Source organism: Pteropus medius, unplaced genomic scaffold (genome assembly GCF_902729225.1).
Source record: "Pteropus medius unplaced genomic scaffold, Ma_sr-lr_union100, whole genome shotgun sequence".
Taxonomy (NCBI): Eukaryota; Metazoa; Chordata; class Mammalia; order Chiroptera; family Pteropodidae; genus Pteropus; species Pteropus medius.
In genome coordinates, this window is record NW_024351729.1 from 2,973,990 (window position 1) to 2,993,318 (window position 19,329).

General features: G+C 36.0%; 1 protein-coding gene across 3 annotated transcripts; it reads left to right on the forward strand.

Moving 5' to 3' along the window:
* The first annotated feature begins 9,442 nt into the window (after positions 1-9,442).
* Positions 9,443-17,668, forward strand: NABP1 (nucleic acid binding protein 1). Of its 3 annotated transcripts, none has more exons than XR_005648977.1 (6): positions 9,443-10,040; positions 10,332-10,470; positions 12,967-13,038; positions 13,515-13,616; positions 14,738-14,813; positions 15,214-15,270. XR_005648977.1 is itself a non-coding variant. In XM_039844293.1 (6 exons), exons 1-6 carry the CDS (start codon positions 9,950-9,952, stop codon positions 16,373-16,375), a joined length of 489 nt encoding a protein of 162 aa, XP_039700227.1. In that variant the 5' UTR covers positions 9,446-9,949; the 3' UTR covers positions 16,376-17,668. The 3 variants fall into 3 exon arrangements, 2 of the variants coding, with proteins under 2 accessions (XP_039700227.1, XP_039700229.1); XM_039844293.1 differs by lacking the exon at positions 13,515-13,616 and adding an exon at positions 16,318-17,668 and having other exon boundaries at positions 9,446-10,040; positions 15,214-15,266; XM_039844295.1 differs by lacking the exons at positions 13,515-13,616; positions 15,214-15,270 and adding an exon at positions 16,318-17,668 and having other exon boundaries at positions 9,446-10,040.
* Positions 17,669-19,329: the final 1,661 nt, after the last annotated feature.

The window sequence follows — 19,329 nt, forward strand, 5'->3', positions numbered from 1 at the left end:
GATATGTTGAAACCCTAACCCGTAATACCTGAGAAAATGACTGTTTTTGAAGACAGGGCCTTTAAAGAGGTAAAGTTAAAATGAGGCTATTAGAGTGGGTCCTAAACCAATCTGACCGATATCCTTACAAGAAGAGGAAATTTGGATGCATAATGAGACACCAGGGATCTTTATGCATAGAGTAAAGACCATGCGAGGACAGAGTGAGAAGCTGGCCATCTGTATGCTAAGGAGAAAGGCCTCAGAATAAACCAGTCCTACAAACACCTTGATCTTGGATTTCTAGATTCTATAACTGTGAGAAAACAAACTTCTGTTGCTTAAGCTGCCTAGTCTGTAGTATTTTGTTGTGGCAGTCCTAGGAAACTAATATGTGTTGAAGAAGAACTAGCACTTTCAGTGAGCACACCATCCTTATTTTTGAGGTACTCATATTCAGGTAGGAAGAGAAAGATGTTAATTTTTAATACAATGCAATATGATAAATGCTATGGTGAAACCATATAAAGAATATTAGGGGAATCCAGAGGAGGGAGCCTAACCAGCTAAGGTAAGGGAGACAGCCAGTGGGCAGAGTTTTGGAAATCTATCCTGGGAGTGAGATGCCACCTTCACTGTTGAAAGAGGAGTAGGATAATAATTGTCCTAACTACTGGCACCTCTGCTGCCCCTCTGTGTTTGATTGTCATATGGGAGCACTGGTCTCAGATAAGGATTTCAAGAACCTGTAAAATCTCTACAAACACACACAGACAAATTGGGGAATATTGCCAATGTTCTGTTTTACTTTTTTTTTTAAGGGCATTTAAAATGCTATCTACCATTATCACCATATATAAAGATCTTTTAGCATAAAAAATAGGAAGGACATTATCTCATAATAAAGAACAATTGCTTAAATTCAATACGGTGAGCTTCAATTTCCCTCCACTGTCCTTGGTCTTTGCACTGCATGTGCGTTAGTTAGACTTAGAGGAGCATTTGATGGCACTAGAGTTTCATGTTACGAACACAGTATTGATTTCTTTATATGGCAAAATTTGTAGTTCTTCGCCAAAATCCATTCCTTCTTCTTCCATGGAAATAGAGATTACACTAGGCACATGGCTATCAGCTAGAGATTACATCTTCATCCTGTTTTCACAACTAGAGATGATTATATGTAAATTCAAGTTATATGTAATGTCTGGGTCATCTCTACCTTAAAAGATAGGCCACTTGCCTTGGAGTTCCTCTCTTTTTTCTTCTCACAGGCTGGAACACTGAATGTGCTCACAACCTAACTTTGACCATGAGGATGAAAGTATCACCTTAGGGAATAGTGAAGCAATAATAAATGGAAGAAATTTGGGTACTGGAGTGACTTTGTAGGATAGAGACTGGCAAACTTGACTGCTTAGGACTGTAACATGAGAAAGAAATAAACGTCCATGTTATTTAATCCTCTGTATATAGATATATACTTTTTCGTATTTTTTTGGGGGGGAGAGTAAGGGTGGACAGCTTAGTCTTTAACCTAATAAGCAACATCTGCTCTCTCTTGCTTTTACAGTGATATGTGCCTTCCAACTTACCCTTCAGAAGTTCCAAGCTACTCCTATGTATCCCATTCACATAGGATAAGTGAATTGCTAGGTCACCAGAAAGAGAGATTTACATATTATTCTCCTACCCAAGTGTGGAATTCCCCAGGTGGAGAAGGCCAGTTACCCTCTTATTGCTCTTGCATAGTCTCTCCCATAAGTCTTCACCTTGTTTCCTTTGACCTACTTAGATTACAGTTAAAGGAACCATTCCCATGGTGGTTTGGCTGCTCAACCAATGGACACAGCTCACCCACAGGACTTTCCACCCTGCCTATATCACTTCTGTTTTCTACCTTCTGAACAGCCTCTTTTACTTTCCAGAGAACCAGAGAATACACATTCTCTTTCGAATCATACAGACATTTTCAACTCATAGTTATTAAATTGATACTTTGTAAGGTGTAACATAAAATGATGAAGTAGGAAAAGTACCTGATTTTTCTTGCTACTTGGAATAATTGACAAATAAATAGGCAATTATAAATTAAAGTGTAAGTTCTATAATTGGAATAAATGCAGTCTGTCGTGGCAATACTTAGAAGAGGTACCTGACTCAGTGTTTGTACAGGAGGGAGTGAGGTTAACAGTCTCAGGTAAAATAAAGGCATGAAAAAAGGTTAAGTAAATGTGTACACTGGCTGTATAAAATTGCATACCTGTTAATTAGTAATAAGACATAATTTTAAAACTTCAAATAATTTAGAGTTTATAAAATAAAAAGTAAAAGTTCCTTCTCCTCCATATATTAATCTTAATTCCCATAGTGATTTGTTAATATTTGGTACATATTTTTCTAGATATACAAATATGAAAATAGATATACTAATACATATTCATGCAAGATTTTAATTTTTCAAAAATGTAATCAGTATACATATTATGCAGCCTCCTTTTTTCACATAGATTTGTTTCCTTATCAAAGGATGTTTACTTTCCTTCATTTAAAAAATCATTTATAGACTTCCCTACTAATGTTACACTTATTTAATAAATCTCTTCTTTTTTGACATTTAGGTTGTTTTCTAGTTTTTTCTTCTAATAGCTTTTCAAGGAACATTCTATCTATTGGACTTAGTGATAAATACTAAGAGAAAAAGATTGCAATCTTAAGATCCTATACCTGCCCAAAATATCATATATTTATGAGAAAAAAATTAGACATCTTGGGGTATGTAAAGTATCAGACAGTTACCTTCAGCTTTTCTTTGTGGGGAATTTATCTGAGGAATCACTCTAGTAAAATCAAAATCAAAGCAAAACTGTATCTCAGGGGAATTTAAAGTGTATAAAAATATGAATGAGTAATCAATCCAGTAAGAGTTAAAAGAATAGAGGCTCATAGCATGGTTCATGAATGGGGAACTTGAGTATTGTACAGAAATTGATATTTTCCAAATTAATGTTTAGGCTTCTTTAAATTCCAAACATATCCTGAGAGGATATGTTTGTTTTGAGTCATAACCAAATTTTTGAGAAAAATAACTAAGCGAGAATGGTTAAAGCATATTTATAAAAAAGGGGGCTGAAGGTTGGTGTTTATCTTATCAGATACTGAAGTACTCTATACAATAATTAAATCATGTTAAATACTGAGAATAGACAGATAAATCAGTGACCTAGAAATAACACGCTGGAACTAGAGGTTATAAAAAATAAAAAGATAATAAGATAATAGATTTTAAAGAAATTACAAATCTAAGGGTAAGGAATTGTTTCTTTAATAATTAATGTGGGAAAAAGAAAATTTTGGATGAGTATTTTATTAGAACTTTGCATCATAGCTTATACACAGGTAGATTAAAGAGTTAAAAATCAACTATAAAAAATTGGAAAAGGTATAAAAGTAAGTTTATTTCATTGATTTATGAGGGAGGGCTCCCTCAAGCAAAAAAGTAATGGAAGAAACCATAGGAAAAGATAATAGATTTGACCATATAAAAATATAAAGTTTCTGTACTTAAAACAATTCAGATAAAAGGAAAAAGCAAATTACAAACTGGGAAAAGATCTGTACAACATACTTTGCAAAAAACAGAGTTATTGTCACTTGTCAAAATTCCAATACTGGTTAAATCCAATTCTCAGCCTAGTCTGTGCCTAAATGTTCATAGATGAATGTGTCTGAAGAAAAATATAAAGCCATGTGCGCTAGTCTAACTATAAATTTACTGTTAATTGCCTTCAAGTGAGATTTTATAGTCCTGTTCTAAAATCGTAATTCATTTCCCTAGTTCACTCACTCTCCTGTGTCCCCTGACAACAATTTCATACCTTCTTCTTACACTTCAAACTTCCAGCATTTTCTCCCTACCCTCACTTTAAACTGATGATCTTATTTCACTCAGAAAATAGTAGCAATCAGAAGGGAATTTTCATAAGCTGACACCACTGTGTCATCCCACCTACTAAAAACTATCCTCTTATTACAGAAACCTTCTATGCTCACGTCAACCCTTTTGCCGGGGCACTCGCTCCCACCCCCTCATCTATTGAAGAAGGATGCATCTCCAGAAATTTCCATTCCTTCCTCTATCGATGGCATCATTCCCTTCAGCCGAAAGTCATGATGTTATTTTTCACATCTTAAGAAAATCTCTTTTGTCCTACTTTCTCAAGTTATTGCCCATTTCTCTTTCGTTTGCAGCAATCCTCTTAGAAGGAGCTATATTTACTTGCTTTAACATTTCCAATTCTTCAACTTCTGTTCTCTCTTTAACTCAATCCATTCAGGCTTTCACCCTCACCAATTCCATTGCTACTCCTCTTGTCCAGGTCACAAATGACCTTGATTTTTGCTAAATCCAATAATCAACCCTCAGTTTTCTCTCACCCGATTTATCAGAAGCATTTGACACAATCATCCTGTCTTCCCAGAAACACTCAGTTCACCCAGTGCTTCCAACACACCACTCACTTTATTGTGTTCTTCCTGCCTTACTGTTTTTCATGTCTCAAATGACTCTCTTAAAATCACCTCTCAAAGGATCTTTCTACATCCCCCAATCTGTTCCACAGCAGTCTTCCCCATTTCGGTGAATGATAACTCCATCTTTCCAGTTGCTCAGACCAGAAATCTAGAGGTCATACTGACTCATCTAGTTTTCTCATGCTCTACATCCAACCAGACAGAGAACCTGTTGGCTCTATCTTCAAAATCAATACAGATGCTGATCACATTTACCTTGCTTACTGCTACCACCCTGGTGCAAGCCACTACACATTTCAAGGAAGTTAATAAAATAACCACCTAACTGATGTTCCTCTTTCCACCCTTGATCCTTTTCTTCTCCACCCCAAAGTCAGAATGATCCTGATAAATCAGGTTAGCATGTCCGGTCTTTGCTGAAAACATTCCGACAGATTCTTGTCTCAGAGTAAAAGCCAAAGTCCTCAAATATGATAGGCAGCCTCCTCCTCATCCTCATCATCTACACTCTCTCCTTGCTCACTCTGCCTTAGTTACAGTAGCCTTCCAGGCAGCTTAGGCCTTTTCAATGGCTCCCTCCCCTCCTTTGTACCTTTACTCAAATATCACCTTCCCTGCCCACTCTCTGCAGCTGTTCCTGCTAAATCCCTATCCTCTTCTTTTCTTCATTTTTCACCTTAGTTCCCATCACTCTCTAATATACTATATACTTTTACTTATTTAAAATCTAATATACTATATACTTTTACTTATTTAAAATCTATTGTCTGCCTACGTACATTAGAATATAAGCTCTATGAAGTCAGGGATTTTTGTTTGTATTATTTTTTGCTGATGCAGTCCCAGTGCTGGCACGTAGTAATTCAATAAATATTTGTTGACTAAATTAATGAGTTATGTTTAATAAATATATAAAAGACAAATAGGGGGCGTAAATCTCTTCAAAATTCCTCAAAGGTAATTTTATAATACATATCAGAAGTCTTAACTGTGTACTCAGTGATTTCACTTCTAGAAATTTATCTCAATGCAGGATTTCCCGAGCTAGTTAGTATAAAGGAAATACTGTGCCAGAGTATGAATAGGTATGTGAAAAACAAAGAAAATATTATAGAAAAAAAAGTCTCTTCTAAACTGCTGTGGTTCTAAGACTTAGTTGCACATTGTAATTCCCCGAGGTGTTTTAAAATATATTGGTACCCAAGTCTTACCTTCAGAGATTCTGATTCAATTGGTTTGGACTGGTTGTCCCTCTTGTCATGATATTAGCAGCCTATGATGATTATTACTGAGATCCTCTAATTCATTAGGGACTTGATCACATCTCTGGGGCTGTATTTTTTCATACATAAAATGAAAGGGTTCGAGTACCTTATTTGTAAGCAATCTTCCAACTGGAACATTCTATGTTCATGTGAGAAATGCTCTTATTTAGGGGTTTGCAGAAAGTATTTGCTGTTTGTGGAAAGTATTTCCTGGTATATGCAAATGAATGCATGTGTGTGATACCTAAGCACCTCTCAAAGGCTCCACTACCAAATACCATCACATTGGGGATTAGGTTTTTAACATATAAATTTTGAGGGGACACAAACTTTCAGTCTATAGCAACATAGTACACTGGGAAACATCAGCAAATGGTAGCAAGTAACTCTTTTTGAAGCATCTAGACATAAAATATGAAAAAGACTTTTGATCCAGCAGAAGCCTTCTCATGCTCTCTTTGTACATATGATTTGTAGCATTTTTACAATATTCCTTTAAGTAGGAGGACTTTGATATATACTCCAGTTAGATAAATCTTCCATTAATGAAGAAATACTTTTATTGGTTTTGAGTTAGTTCAATTGCCAATAATATTTTGTTTTTTCAGCTGAATAAACAATAAATTCAGGTGGCTATTTATATGTATGATATTCTTGAAAAAAACTTTTTAGAACACGGAAGTTCTTTATTCTATCATTGAAAAGATAATATAGCTAAGTTGAACTAACCCATTTAGTGATGCATTTCTTCCCAAGGAAAATTATAAAGTTATTCGATTTCACTGCCCCACACAAGTAGACATTGGAGATCAGATAAAACGTTACTGAACTAATCACTGAGAACTACAAAGCCTTTGAAAAAACCCAATTACTCACTTAGGTAACAACAACAAAAAAATGCACTTTTTAGAGCAAATAATGTTTTGTAGAAAACATTTTTGCATGTAACAGAGTTAGTTTTAAATCCCAGATCCATAACTTACTATTAAATGAGAAAATTCATTTCACACATATTATTAATATATTAATAAATATATTAAGTTCATAAGTGTAAAATGCCTGGCACATAGCAAATGCTCAATGTGTGTTAGCATTTACCATTATATAGGATGGTTTGTGTAGCTATTGTTATAAATATTATTAAATATTACTTATGAGTCTTTTGGTTAAATCTTTTTAAGAAGATTAAGAAAAATATATACATTCACCTTTCCTGTTATCCCACAAAATGGACTATCTCTATAATGTGAGAATGCTGTAGTTCTTGTTAATTTTTTTAATTGTTAGTTTACCACTCAAGATATTTGGTATCAAACAGTTCTTGGCTAGCTGCTTTATTGATGTGATTTTGAAATAGTTTTAAATTGCTGGATTGTGCAAAGAAAGTGAAAATTAACTTTGTGATCCAAGAAACCAGAACCTGCGAGTGAGCATGGGTAGAGGGTGATAGGCAAAATTTATAGGAAATCCTTTATCAGTGAGCACCCAGTTAACTGGAGTCTTATGTACAGAATTTTAATGGATGCCCTTCTGTATTGCACTGGGTCTTACTAAGCAATATTTTCTTTACATAGAGTAGTGGTATTGAGATTCTGAGCATAAACCTCTCATCATCTCAGAATAAGTTTATGTCTGGGCTATGAAAATAAGGAGGCCTGAAGAACTGTCTTAGAAGGAAGAAGACTGTGAAGTAATCTTATGAATATAGTAAAGAATCAATAATATAATCATTATGACCTAACAAGCTGGACCAAGTGATAGATCTCTGTTTATTTTACTAAATGGTAATATTAGGAAAGATTATCTGGGTGACAATAGTTGTTCTGGATAGCCCCTTCTCTTTTTGTTAAACATCGCCCTTGAGGAGTGATTTGGGGATAGTTGAAACCCCCCAAAACTGGCCTGGCTTGAAGAGTTCCTGCACTGCACACATTATCTTGTTTCTTAAGGTTGTCTTTAGTTTTGGTAAATGAGAAAGCACTTGGTTGCCATTTCCTTTCTGAGACCTGCTGAGTTAGTAGGGAAGGAAGTAGATGTTCTGCTGAGTTCTGTCCTGTGGGGGAAGGGCAGGGCTGGGCTGCTTCTCCCAGCACCAGCTTCTGCTTTCGTGGGGCTTGGTTTCCTAAGTGTCTGGTTCTTCTTCATAAATGTCAATAAAATTAGTCTGAGGAGTTCTAGCTAATCCCCTTTCTGGGAACAAATGACTGAGGATGCAAGGAGTGGCTTTCTTTGTCTAAATTCTTGGCCACAACTCTGCTCAACATTCTTAACTGGTTTTCTTTCTACTGTTAATCTTTTAAAAATATTGGCAAGCCTTTAAAACAAAAGATTTGATTTAAACATTACCTCTGTGAGAATGTTTTTTGCCAGTGTCAAAGAATATAGCTTTGAGGAAAATCCAATTGGAACATCAAGTCCTGTCAGATAATCATGGTAGAATCACAGCTTCTGATCCAGATTGGAAGTCTTTGGAAGTCTGAGGTTGGATGTGGTTCTGCTATTAACTGACATGTTTCATTATTTGTTTTATTCGATGTCGAAATCATGCTTATAATATTATTTTACACCACTTTTCAGCATTACATCAGTGTCTTTGGCACTCCGGACTTATTTGTTCATGAAATAGAAGCGTCTGCTTCATTAGAATGTCTTGATTCTCTTCCTAATATGATTATTTTTGAAACTAGCTTCTGGAGCATTAATATATCTATGCCGCTTGTTTGCAGATGTTTAGGAAATGGTGGTCGATCTAAGAATATTCAGAAAGAATCAAGGAAAAATTAAGGCTTCTGCCATGCAGTCTCTGTAGCCACCTCCAAATTTTGTTTTGAACCTGAAAATGCTCTAAAAATATAGCCTTAAAAACAAAACAAAACAAAACAAACAAACAAAAAAGCAGAGAGAAAAGCAAATAGGTGTAAACTGAGACGGAAAGGGTAATGAAAAATAAGTTTGCAAAGGAATTTAACTCCTTGTCTCTCCACCCTATTATAGAGTGAAGACTGCAAGACCAGGTAGGAAGACTTGTGTTGAAGTTCTGCTTGCTCACAAGTTGCTGGGTGACCTTCAAGCAAACTACCTCAGCTTTCCGGATGTCAATTTAAAGATGGTTAAAATAAAACAGTCAAATTGACCTCCAAGTCCCCTTCTAGTCCTACAATTCCAGACTGGAAGCTAAGGACCATGCCTTCCCAGTTTTCTCCTTCAACCCCAACCAGACACCTTACTTGAACCTGTTCTTATCGGACAGCATGTTCTTTGACGTACTCACTGGATCCTAAACACAGCAACGGTTCCTGGTGACTATAGGACTAAAAGGGCAGGGGTGGAGGACTGAACCCTAAGGAGAATAAGGCAAGAAAACTCTAAGGATTGACAGTGGGTGGTAGCAGCCGGGCAAAAGAAAACTAGGCAGGGCAAACGGACGCTGCGAAGCTACAGCGGAATCGAGAGGAAGGCTGGGTCGCTCCGAGAGCCCATTGGAAGGCTGAGGGGGCGGGGCCACGCTGACAGCCCTAGGGAGGAGTGAGGGGAGCTGAGCGAACGTCGCGGGCCAGTTCCCGCCCCTTCACTTTTCCGCTCCGCTCTCCGCCTGGTGGGCGGGGCCGCGGGCGTGCCGACGCCACTTACGTCACAAGGGGCGGGGCGTTCCGAGGGTTCAGCCGATGCGCGGGCGCGTTCGGCAGTCGCTGTTTGGGACGCTTGGTGCGCAGCTGCTCAGTCTTTACTGCCGGTTCGCTGTGACAGTCGGTCCCCCTCCCGGAGCCCGGGAGAGATTGGGCGCGCGCCCATGTGTATGTGAGCGGGACTCAGAGCAGAGGCGTTCCCTCGCTGTCTTTTTTTCTGCCATTTATCCTAAGAAGGGGACGGTTCGCACGGTTGCCCTCTTGTCGCCCCCTTGGGAGCGGGGTTGGTGTGCGGAGTGGTTTGTCTTTCTTTTTCTTTTTTTTAAACTTGTGAGCGCTTTCTTTTCTTTTCTTTTTTTTTTTTTTAAGGCTCAGTGCAGTCTGGGCTGTTTTTCTCGGTCCTTCACTAACTGCTTTCTGCCCCTTCTCTCGCCACCCCCGCCCAAGGTCGCCCTTCCACCCTCGCCCCTGCCTGGGAGGGTGGGAAGCTTTGTCCCGCTCCCTTCCCACTCGCGTCTCCGCAGCCGTAGCCGCACCTGCCTCAATATGAATGGGGTCAACGACCCACCTCTTTTTATAAAAGATATTAAGCCTGGACTGAAAAACTTAAATGTCGTCTTTATTGTCCTGGAGATAGGTAAGTGGGGTCCGCAGCCCACCCCTCCGTTCCCCGTGCGTCGCGGGGCTGGAGGGTAGGGCGCCGCCGGGTCCGCGAGCCGGGGGCTCCCCTCCCCCTCCCTTCTCTTCCGCCTCCCTTCCCCATCCACGTGGTCCGGGTGGATCCTGCCAGGGCTCGGATCCTGGCGGCATGTACCCGGGTCTCGACTTCTTTCGACCTTTCAGATGCATTAAAGTCCGGGAGTTCTTTCTCGAAGTCCTTATTATCTAATACACCCTCTTCCCCCTTTTGATTTTTAAATCCTCATAGGACGCGTGACCAAAACCAAAGACGGCCATGAAGTGAGATCATGCAAAGTAGCAGATAAAACGGGCAGCATCACTATTTCCGTGTGGGATGAAATCGGAGGTCTTATACAGCCAGGGGATATTATTCGGTTGACCAGAGGGTAGGTGTGCATAAAAAGGGTATAGGGTGGGGGGAAGTGCTTTTTAAATAGCAGTTTTTAGAATCGGAATTGGCTGACGCTCAGGACCTTGGCAAGTTCTGAAGTTCCGTCTTTTCTGTGGGCCACTCCCAAGGAATTTTGAGCCCCTTTCATGTTAACTTCGGATGGTGAACAGAGTTGGAATGTAACAAACTTGCCTTTAAAAGCGGTCAGTTTCAGCCACGTATCTAACCACCCCCCTCACCCCGGCGTAGATTTTTAAATACTGTTCTGGGATTATTGAGCCTTTACTAGATTGATAGGATTAACGTAGTTCATACTTTATCTATTTCAGAAATATTTTAATATAGTTGTCACTTAGTTCTTTTCCAGCTTTTCTCCCATTTTAATGACTCGAAATCCTGCCAATATTTTACTTGTACTTATTTAGAGGAGAAGTCTACAATATCTGGAAGGCACATTCTGGAAAATGATTGATTCCTTGTGCCTTCTGCCTTAAGGTCAGTGTGGTACAAAAACCAGAATGACATGCAGAAAATGTTTGGCAGAAAGGCACCATCCAAAATGTCAGTTGTAAGGTTGGCTTTTAAAAATAATTTAGCAGAACCTTTTTTGTTTGGTAATTAGACTGCCTTTAAAAATTTACCAAACTTTTATTTTAGGAACATAAAAGACTAGAAAAGGGCCTTAAAAATAGATTTTGGAAGCTTTGTGATCAATAGAATTGTAATAATTTATTGGTCATAACTATAGGAAAAGTGGATGGAAATTGATTTGGCATAAGTAAATAGAATCTCAGAGAAGTGTTGGATCACTCCGAATGTAGGAAGTTAGAGCCCCTTGGTAATATCTTACAGGCCTTACATCTTCAGGAAGTGGGGCAGAGTATCATCAAATAAGGAAGTGAGAGTCAGGACTTAGACATTTTATTCTCATACACTGACTCATGACATGAATTGTGTCTTTCAAACCTCCACAGCTTTAACTTAACATAAAGGATTCCTACAGGGGAGGGTGTGGTGATGATTAGCGTAATTAAAGTTCTTTTGGGTGCCAAAGTATCTAATGCTTTAAAGTATTTTATATACTAGAAACAGTATTTCAAGTATTTTCTGTATTATAGTCAGAAAATACATGGATGTGCCCATCCAAAAAATTGCGGAAAAACTAAACTCAGTAGCCATATAGTATCTAGGATTTTAAGGAGTATTACCAGGGAGTGCAATTTAAAGGAAAATTCAAAACCAAAGAAACTCTATTTTCTAACAAGTATGACCTTGAAGTTATTACACTTCATCAACTTCCTCTTCTGTAAAATGGGAATAATTATATCTTATTAAAATAACACATCTAGCAGAGTCTGGCCCATTATAATGTCCTTAACTTCTGGCCCATTATAATGCCCTTAATCTAAGGAAAGGGGCTTTTGAAGAAAAGTATACATCTATATAATGGTAATTTGAATATTGATAAGTTTGTCAGAAAAGCCTGCAAATGTTGGTCTCATTCCTGAAACAAGTGGAAGTGTTTTGTCGTAACTTCGAATTTTTTTCTCAAAATATGCATTGATTTTTACTTTAGTAAGGAAGGTGAAATATCTGTGCACTTTTCCTGTCACTTTTTATCTAATATAAGATGGGAGTCTTTAAGAAATAACCCTTACTAAATGAAGAGAAAAATATAATGTGGAACTAGCAAATTTTTATTTATTTTAAAAGATAAACTATCACTATACTTAAACAATAGTTATTTTTAATTTACCATTCTAAGTCATGAAGTTACCATAGTAATTGTACAAAGAACCACTGAAAACCAAACCTTGGACTGATTTTATAATATTGATTGATTTACATTTCTTATAGATTTGTATGTAGGGTTATTTTATCTAATAATGCTATCTGTTTTCAGAATCATTCAGCATAAATAATACTCAGCCAAGTTGGTGCTAAAAATTGCACATTTGAAAAGGCAGTGGTGAGAGATTTGTGATCTTGGTTTTTTTAGCCCCTTGATTAAATTTTGCCAAGTTTTTTGTAGCTTGAGAACTTATGTGTTTTATGAAGGCAAAGAAAAAATTATAGCAATATCTGACTAGACCAAGTTAATGAGTGTAAAAGTAAGCACTAGCGAGTTGATTTTCTATATCCTGTGATTGAAAAAGAATTTCTGCTTTAATTTTGCAATTATAAGTTCTAGTTTTGTTAACTGACTAAAGATGTGACCTTTGGAGTATAACAGTGCTTGCTTTGCAAAAAGACTTTGTTTTCTAGGGTTAGAGTTTAGATGACTATGTCAAAATTTTGCAGTAGAGTTTTCTTTGTATTATTTCTTAGTAAGTAACAAGTTAAAGTTAGATTAATTGTATTTGGTTCACTATGGTAGACCTCGAGTTTGATCCCCACCTGCACCCAATACAAAATATATAGTATAGTCACTTGATTTAAGTAGAAGGAAATATACATATTTCTACAGAACTAATGTTTCTTTTCTTTCTAGGTATGCATCTATGTGGAAAGGATGTCTGACACTTTATACTGGAAGGGGTGGAGAACTTCAAAAAATTGGGGAGTAAGTATTAAAATGCATTTTATATAATTGAATAAATTACAAATAATATCTGCTAAAGTAACTGGTAGGTATAAGCTATAAACCTTTTTCTTGGCTTGTTTTTGACTGGTAAACTGAATGCCTTCAGCAACTTAACTGTAATACAAATAACTTCCATGTATGTGTTCGTTGAACAGCTATCCATCCATACTGTTTTCTATGGTTGAGAATGTCAGTTTTTCCTGGTAAAGAGCTTAAGAAGCTGCACTTGAGATAAGCCCCTGTGGGACCATTTCAGTAAGCTTTGGGAATGCATTTTTCAGGTGTCACAAGTGCCATTTGAAGTAGATTCTGTCTCCTAGTGAATTACCAGATAAGAAGCTAGCTATGGGTTTTGGCTATATGCTAAAATTTTCTTTTTCTGTTTATGGGTGAATATGTTCGCATGGTAAAAGGACTTGCAGCAATGAAAATTGAAGTCCTGTATTTATCCACAGTCTAGGTACCGTACAGGCAGCCGCATTGCGAGCTTCCATACACTACTACCTTGGTAATCTCCACCCTGACTTGGAGGAACCATCCTCTCTAAGGGTGTAAAGGTAATTCACCCTCTGTAATAGCCTAGATATTTGGGATATACTCATAAAATATGGTGTAGGCAATAAGTCATATCGTTAGTCCATTCCACTTGGTTATTGCTTAGACATCTACTTAATGCCATTAAATTGGAGGATATTTAATGAGAGAAGCCACAAGTGGCACCAATAAATAAAGAAAACTTCTATGCTAAGGTATAAGATACTTTGTGTGGAAAAATAAGCAATCTTGCTAACTTTTAAAAGACCAGAAATTGGTAACACTTTGTCTTCGCTAAGAGGAAATTAGGATTCACTTATGTTTGTATTTAGAGTGGTAATAGAACAATGTGTTATGAAAGGTTGGCATCAATATTACCAAAAGATTTAGGATCCTGTCTTGACCTTCAAGTATTTATAATGTAGGTCAGTTATGTGAAGAACCACTGGAAGTCACTCAGTTCTTAATGACTTTGTCAGAGTCAGTCTAGCATTTACCAAACCTGGTTCTAATTTTTATTTGTGAGGTTGATTACTTTATTTTGGAAATCATTTAACTTGTCCTTATTTGTGGGGTGAGGAGCCAAGAAAATGCTTGTTTGTAATGTAAATATATATTATAGTTGGTTTACAAGAAGCATTGGGATAAACTTGTATTGATAGCCAGCTGTCTTTTTTTCATGCCTGCAGAATCTACTCTTAACCTTGAATGATTATCTTTGCAGATTCACAGTGATTGGTCAAAAGAGGGACTGGATGAGAGTGTGTGAATGGATCAGTGCAAATCCATCACCACTGGAAAAACCACTCTGGAACCCTAAATGTGGTTCAGTGGCATCAGCCTGTGTGGAAAAACAGGACAAATGATGTGTTTCTGTGTCCTTGATCTTTGACACAATTTATTTTTGCAGTATAGAAGAATTAAAATAGGATGTTTCATAAACTGTGGGCAATCAAATATTTGATGTTTTTATACAACATAAGCATTTAGAAAGTTTCTGTTATAAATTGAGTTAGCATGTTGCTTTTTAGTTAATTCAGATGACACATAAATTTTTCATTTCTGTAAGTTATGCATGTTTTATAAAGAGGGGTTGATTACTTTATTTTGGAAATCATTTAACTTGTCCTTTATTTCCTTTCAGATTTTGTATGGTTTATTCAGAATTGCCAAATTTCAGTGAACCCAATCCAGATTATCGAGGACAACAAAACAAAGGGGTAATTAATCCAAATACATAGTCTTATTTTTATGATTAGGCTAATTTTGACCATGTACTATAATTCTATGGTGAGGTTGCAAATCCAGTCATAATGAAGACAATTTAAAAAGGAATCTTTTTAAAGTCATTTTCATTCTGTATTTTTTGTGAGTCTGAATATGTATCTGCAGTGTTATTTAGCACTTTGGGGAGTGGGGAGTAATATTAGGAAATACAATAAGATCAAATGTTTGGGAAACATTCCTGAATATTTTAACATGGAAGAGACTTGGATAAATCTTTAAAAAATTTTTTTAAGAAAACCTTAAAAATTAAAAGAATGGATATAATATGTTGTTATGATGATGTAAATGGGTTTTTAAAAAAATCTTGGTTAAATGAAAAAAATTTTTTTTTAGGCACATAGCGAACAGAAGAATAATTCCATGAATAGTGTAATACATGAGCACAGGCACATTTGGTCTGAGGAAGAATTTTTTTTTTTTTTTTTTTTTTTTTGTAATGATCAGGTGTAAGAATTAAGGGAATATTTCTTATGAAAGATTTAGAGAAAAAAACTGTCAGGCATAAATTAGTACTTAAAGAGAATTACTGGTAAACAGGGAATTCCCAAGTAGCTGATTTTCTAGAAAGTAGATACCCTATTAAACTAATTTATTGAGCACATTCTATATTTATATATCACTGAGAATACCGTGGTGAACATTGGCTAATAAGAAATCTAAGTTTTGGTGTCCTGTTATTTTTCCATTGACTTTTATAAAATTTCTAAAATCTAGTGATTATAATAGGTACAGAATTACTGATTATTTTTGTACACTGAAAGCCTTTTATCTTCAGACTAATAGCTGACCTTAATTTTTCACATGCTGATAGCTAACTCTCTTTAAAAGATTAGCCTTCACCCTAAGATAACATATTAGTGGTTCTTACAGCCATGTTAAAGGTCTTTTGAAGTCTTATTCTTAAATAACGGAGGAAAAGCCTTTTTGTGATTGGAGTTCATTAGGGTGGCTGAAGTTTTATTTGAACTGATAGCTACATGTTTTGGCACATCTGATGATCATCACATCATGGGAAACTTTGCTGTCTTTTTGTTTAAAAGTTATATTGTCTTTTTTTAAACATCATTAACCATATTTGAACCAAATGCCAGTACTCATACACCATTTGCCCTTTCTTTTTCTTCTTTCTTTATAATGTAGGCGGTGCATTGTCTATGCTTTTTTCCTACTTCACCAATTTCTCATTCTTTTGCCCAAGTTGCGTTTTTCTTCCCCCCATTAATACAGCCTCAAGTTTAATATATTTATAGTAATCATATGTTTGAAGAAACCTAGAACCCACATTGAGTTTTTTCTAGTAGTTTAAGAATAAAGGCATTTGTTTTCCCTAATATTACTTGTAAGCAGTTAATAGCATATGTTAGAAATTTAAATAAGTAGACCTCTGTAAATCAGTGTCTGAAAATGGTGATGAAATTTTTTTTTATTCTTTTTTAGGAAACGGGATTCAGAGTGGCCCAGAATCAAGGGGATGCCAATTTTCATATGGTGGTAGAAGCAATGGCCGGGGGCCTATAAATCCACAGCTACCAGGAACAGCTAATAATCATACAGTCATGACCACAATAAGTAATGGCAGGGACCCTCGGAGAGCCTTTAAAAGATGACCTATGCCAAATACTCACATGTAGTATTTAAACTACATGTCCTACTTGAACACTTATTGCACTTTTATTTATTGTTAACTGTGAAAACTATGTTCTTTATGGTTTCCATTTATGTTTTTGGTTTGTTAACAAGCGCGGTTTGTTTTTATAGCAAAACTGTTAAGCTGCTCAAGGCTCATTGAAGAATGGGAACATGCTGAAAAAGTGGGGACATTTATTTTTAGAGCTAAAAGGTATTTGGATATCCTCTAAAAGAACCACCCATTTCATGGGTGAGTTACTTAAGACCATCAGCAGCGTAGCCTCTATGAGTCTATCCTCTGCATACATTTTGTAATATTTAAAATAAGGCTTTGTGGGAGATGTTCTCTGTCTTAAATTCAGATATTGCCAACTAAAACAATAACTACCAAAAAAATAAGACCTCGGTCAATGCTAACAGATTTGTGAGTGTGACTCCAGAAATGATTGACTTCTTTGAGTGACTGCCATTATGATTTTCCAAGGACGGAATCATCTTAAACTGTTGTTTTATTACCAAAAAACATATTCTTTACTAGAATTATGGAATAGAAAGTGAACTGTAGGATAACAAGTGATTTTTTTGAAGAGAGCTACATTTATTTTAGGGTAGTCCTACTAATATTTGTTATCAACTTTGTGCATTACACTGAAGGAAAATTTAAAACTTGAGGCCTTGAATATTTATTTTTTGAAACCATGTCAAATATTAAAGTATAATTTAAGGGAGTTATAAAGTCATAATAAACATCTAATTATTTTTAAAAATTATGTGAGAAACATAGTAAAGGCAATTCAAATTGAATTCATGGAGAAATATGCAGTCTTAAGTTATAGGGTCCTAGGTACTTGCAAAAACAGCCTGGAGTAAAAATCCTAGGTACTTCATTTGAAGGGTGTGTATATGTGTATGTGTGTTGTCAAGTTTTCTGAACACAGTTCACAAAGCCTTATCAGCAAAAGTTTAGTCATAGCTTTCTCAAAGAAGCGAATACAGCTTTATTCAGAGATGTAAAGGTAGAGTTTATTTATGTGTTGTAAATGATCACTAGTTCCACTTTTTATTGTAGGGGAGATAACTGGTGAAATTTTCCTTTGTTAGAATTCAACTCATTTTCAGTATTATCTCTTGAATAAAAACTTGCATTAATATTAACAGACTTACCTTATTTTTGCTCTTTCAGTGATTTACAGTGGAGAGCCAGTACATTTTACTGTAGTTGTAATGATGCCTTCAGACTGGCTACTACTACATAGCTCTGCATTTGTTGCTTTGTCTTTTTTCCCCCACCTCAAATCACAAAGTAATTTAAATAAGACTGTTTTATGAAAATTCCATAGTGTTCGAATATAAAATTTGTGCCAGATTATTTGTTTGCTCTAATTTAGTGTATCTAACAAATATTTCAGTACATGGTACGTATTAGACACTGTGAGGAGAGTTAATGAGTAGATGAAATAATCTCAGGAGCTTATTTATGGGTTATAGTACTTCAGTAACTGGAGTTTATATATTATTGCAAGAAGTTTTTCCTTTATATACTGATTATAGTTACTTTGGCTTTATGACTAATATTTTAAGATACTTATAAAATTACAGATGTTTGTAGTAAAGAAAATACAAATTATAAGTTTTCTTTTGAAGTAGTGAGGGGAGCAATAACACTAATTTATTTGTGGGAGAATATAATGTTAAGGTGGTTTTAAAAGAAAGAATTTTAGAGTTTTAGAAACATCAGTATGGATTGCTGAGCTGCTAATTCTGCCCTTATTCTCTCCTTACTTATGATGTTGGGCAAGTTATATTTGAAACCTCTCTGGTAAACCTTAGGTTCCACAACTGTAAAAACAAGTAAGTAATATTACCTCTTTGTAGAGTTATTTAAGATTTTCTATGTAAGTGATTAGAATGATTTCTGCAAATAAGTCAAATGTCTAATCATACTTCAATAGAAAAATGCAAGGTTAGGTATAGAAGTATTGTTACTCTTTAACATGTTGAGATTAAATAGAGAAAGACCTAAGGTTTTACTTTTGTAATTGACATTTGTCTCAATAATCTAACCTTATTATGTGTTCTTTGTCATTTATTAACAAATTTCTTTTTTTTAAGGGAAGTCTCCAAGCCAAAGCAAAGTGAGTTACAATCCATAATGAACATTTGCCTTACCCGTCTCCTTGGACAGTACTCAACAAGAAGAGGAAGAAAGTTTCCTACCTTCCTCCTTCCTGATGTTTTCTGCTTTCAACTTATTTTTAAATAAGTTTAAACACCTACTGAAAACAAAACCATTTAGTATAGAAATACATGCTCCTAGGATTGGGTCCCAGTTCATTTCCACAAAACAATTCTGAAATGGATGCAGTCTCATCAACCAGCTAGCCCCTCTTGTCTGGTCAGAGTTTTTTAGGGGGGCAATTGCTACAGTACAGAAATGGAAAAATGTAACCCATGAGGCCAGATGATGTGGTAGTAAAGGCTACAGTATGCTTTCTCATCAGCATTTAAACAGTCAAGTTTTCCTACAGTATATACCAACTCTTTTGCTTTGTTCCTATAGTTTTAGAAATTCTGTTTTAAATATGAGAACAGTTTAACTTGAGGATATCCTGAATATTTGCAGTACTGAGTATTTGTCACTTGTATTTTTATCATCTAACATTTTAAAAGAATGTTTAATTTGCTTGGTTGAGTAATGCCAAGGGAATGATGAGCACAAAGATGAGGTTAGTAAAAAAGTTTATGATATGAGAACATTTAAAGTATAGGAAGGTGGTTAACTGGCCCTAAAAAGTATCTTCAGGAGGTACAGATTGAGTG

Excerpts from the sequence above, each read along its gene's own strand:
- NABP1 (XM_039844293.1), top strand. The coding sequence starts at position 9,950 with ATGAATGGGGTCAACGACCCACCTCTTTTTATAAAAGATATTAAGCCT. Across the intron at positions 13,039-14,737 it reads GAACTTCAAAAAATTGGGGA|ATTTTGTATGGTTTATTCAG; the intron begins GTAAGTATTAAA and ends ATTTCCTTTCAG. Across the intron at positions 14,814-15,213 it reads GAGGACAACAAAACAAAGGG|GCACATAGCGAACAGAAGAA; the intron begins GTAATTAATCCA and ends ATTTTTTTTTAG.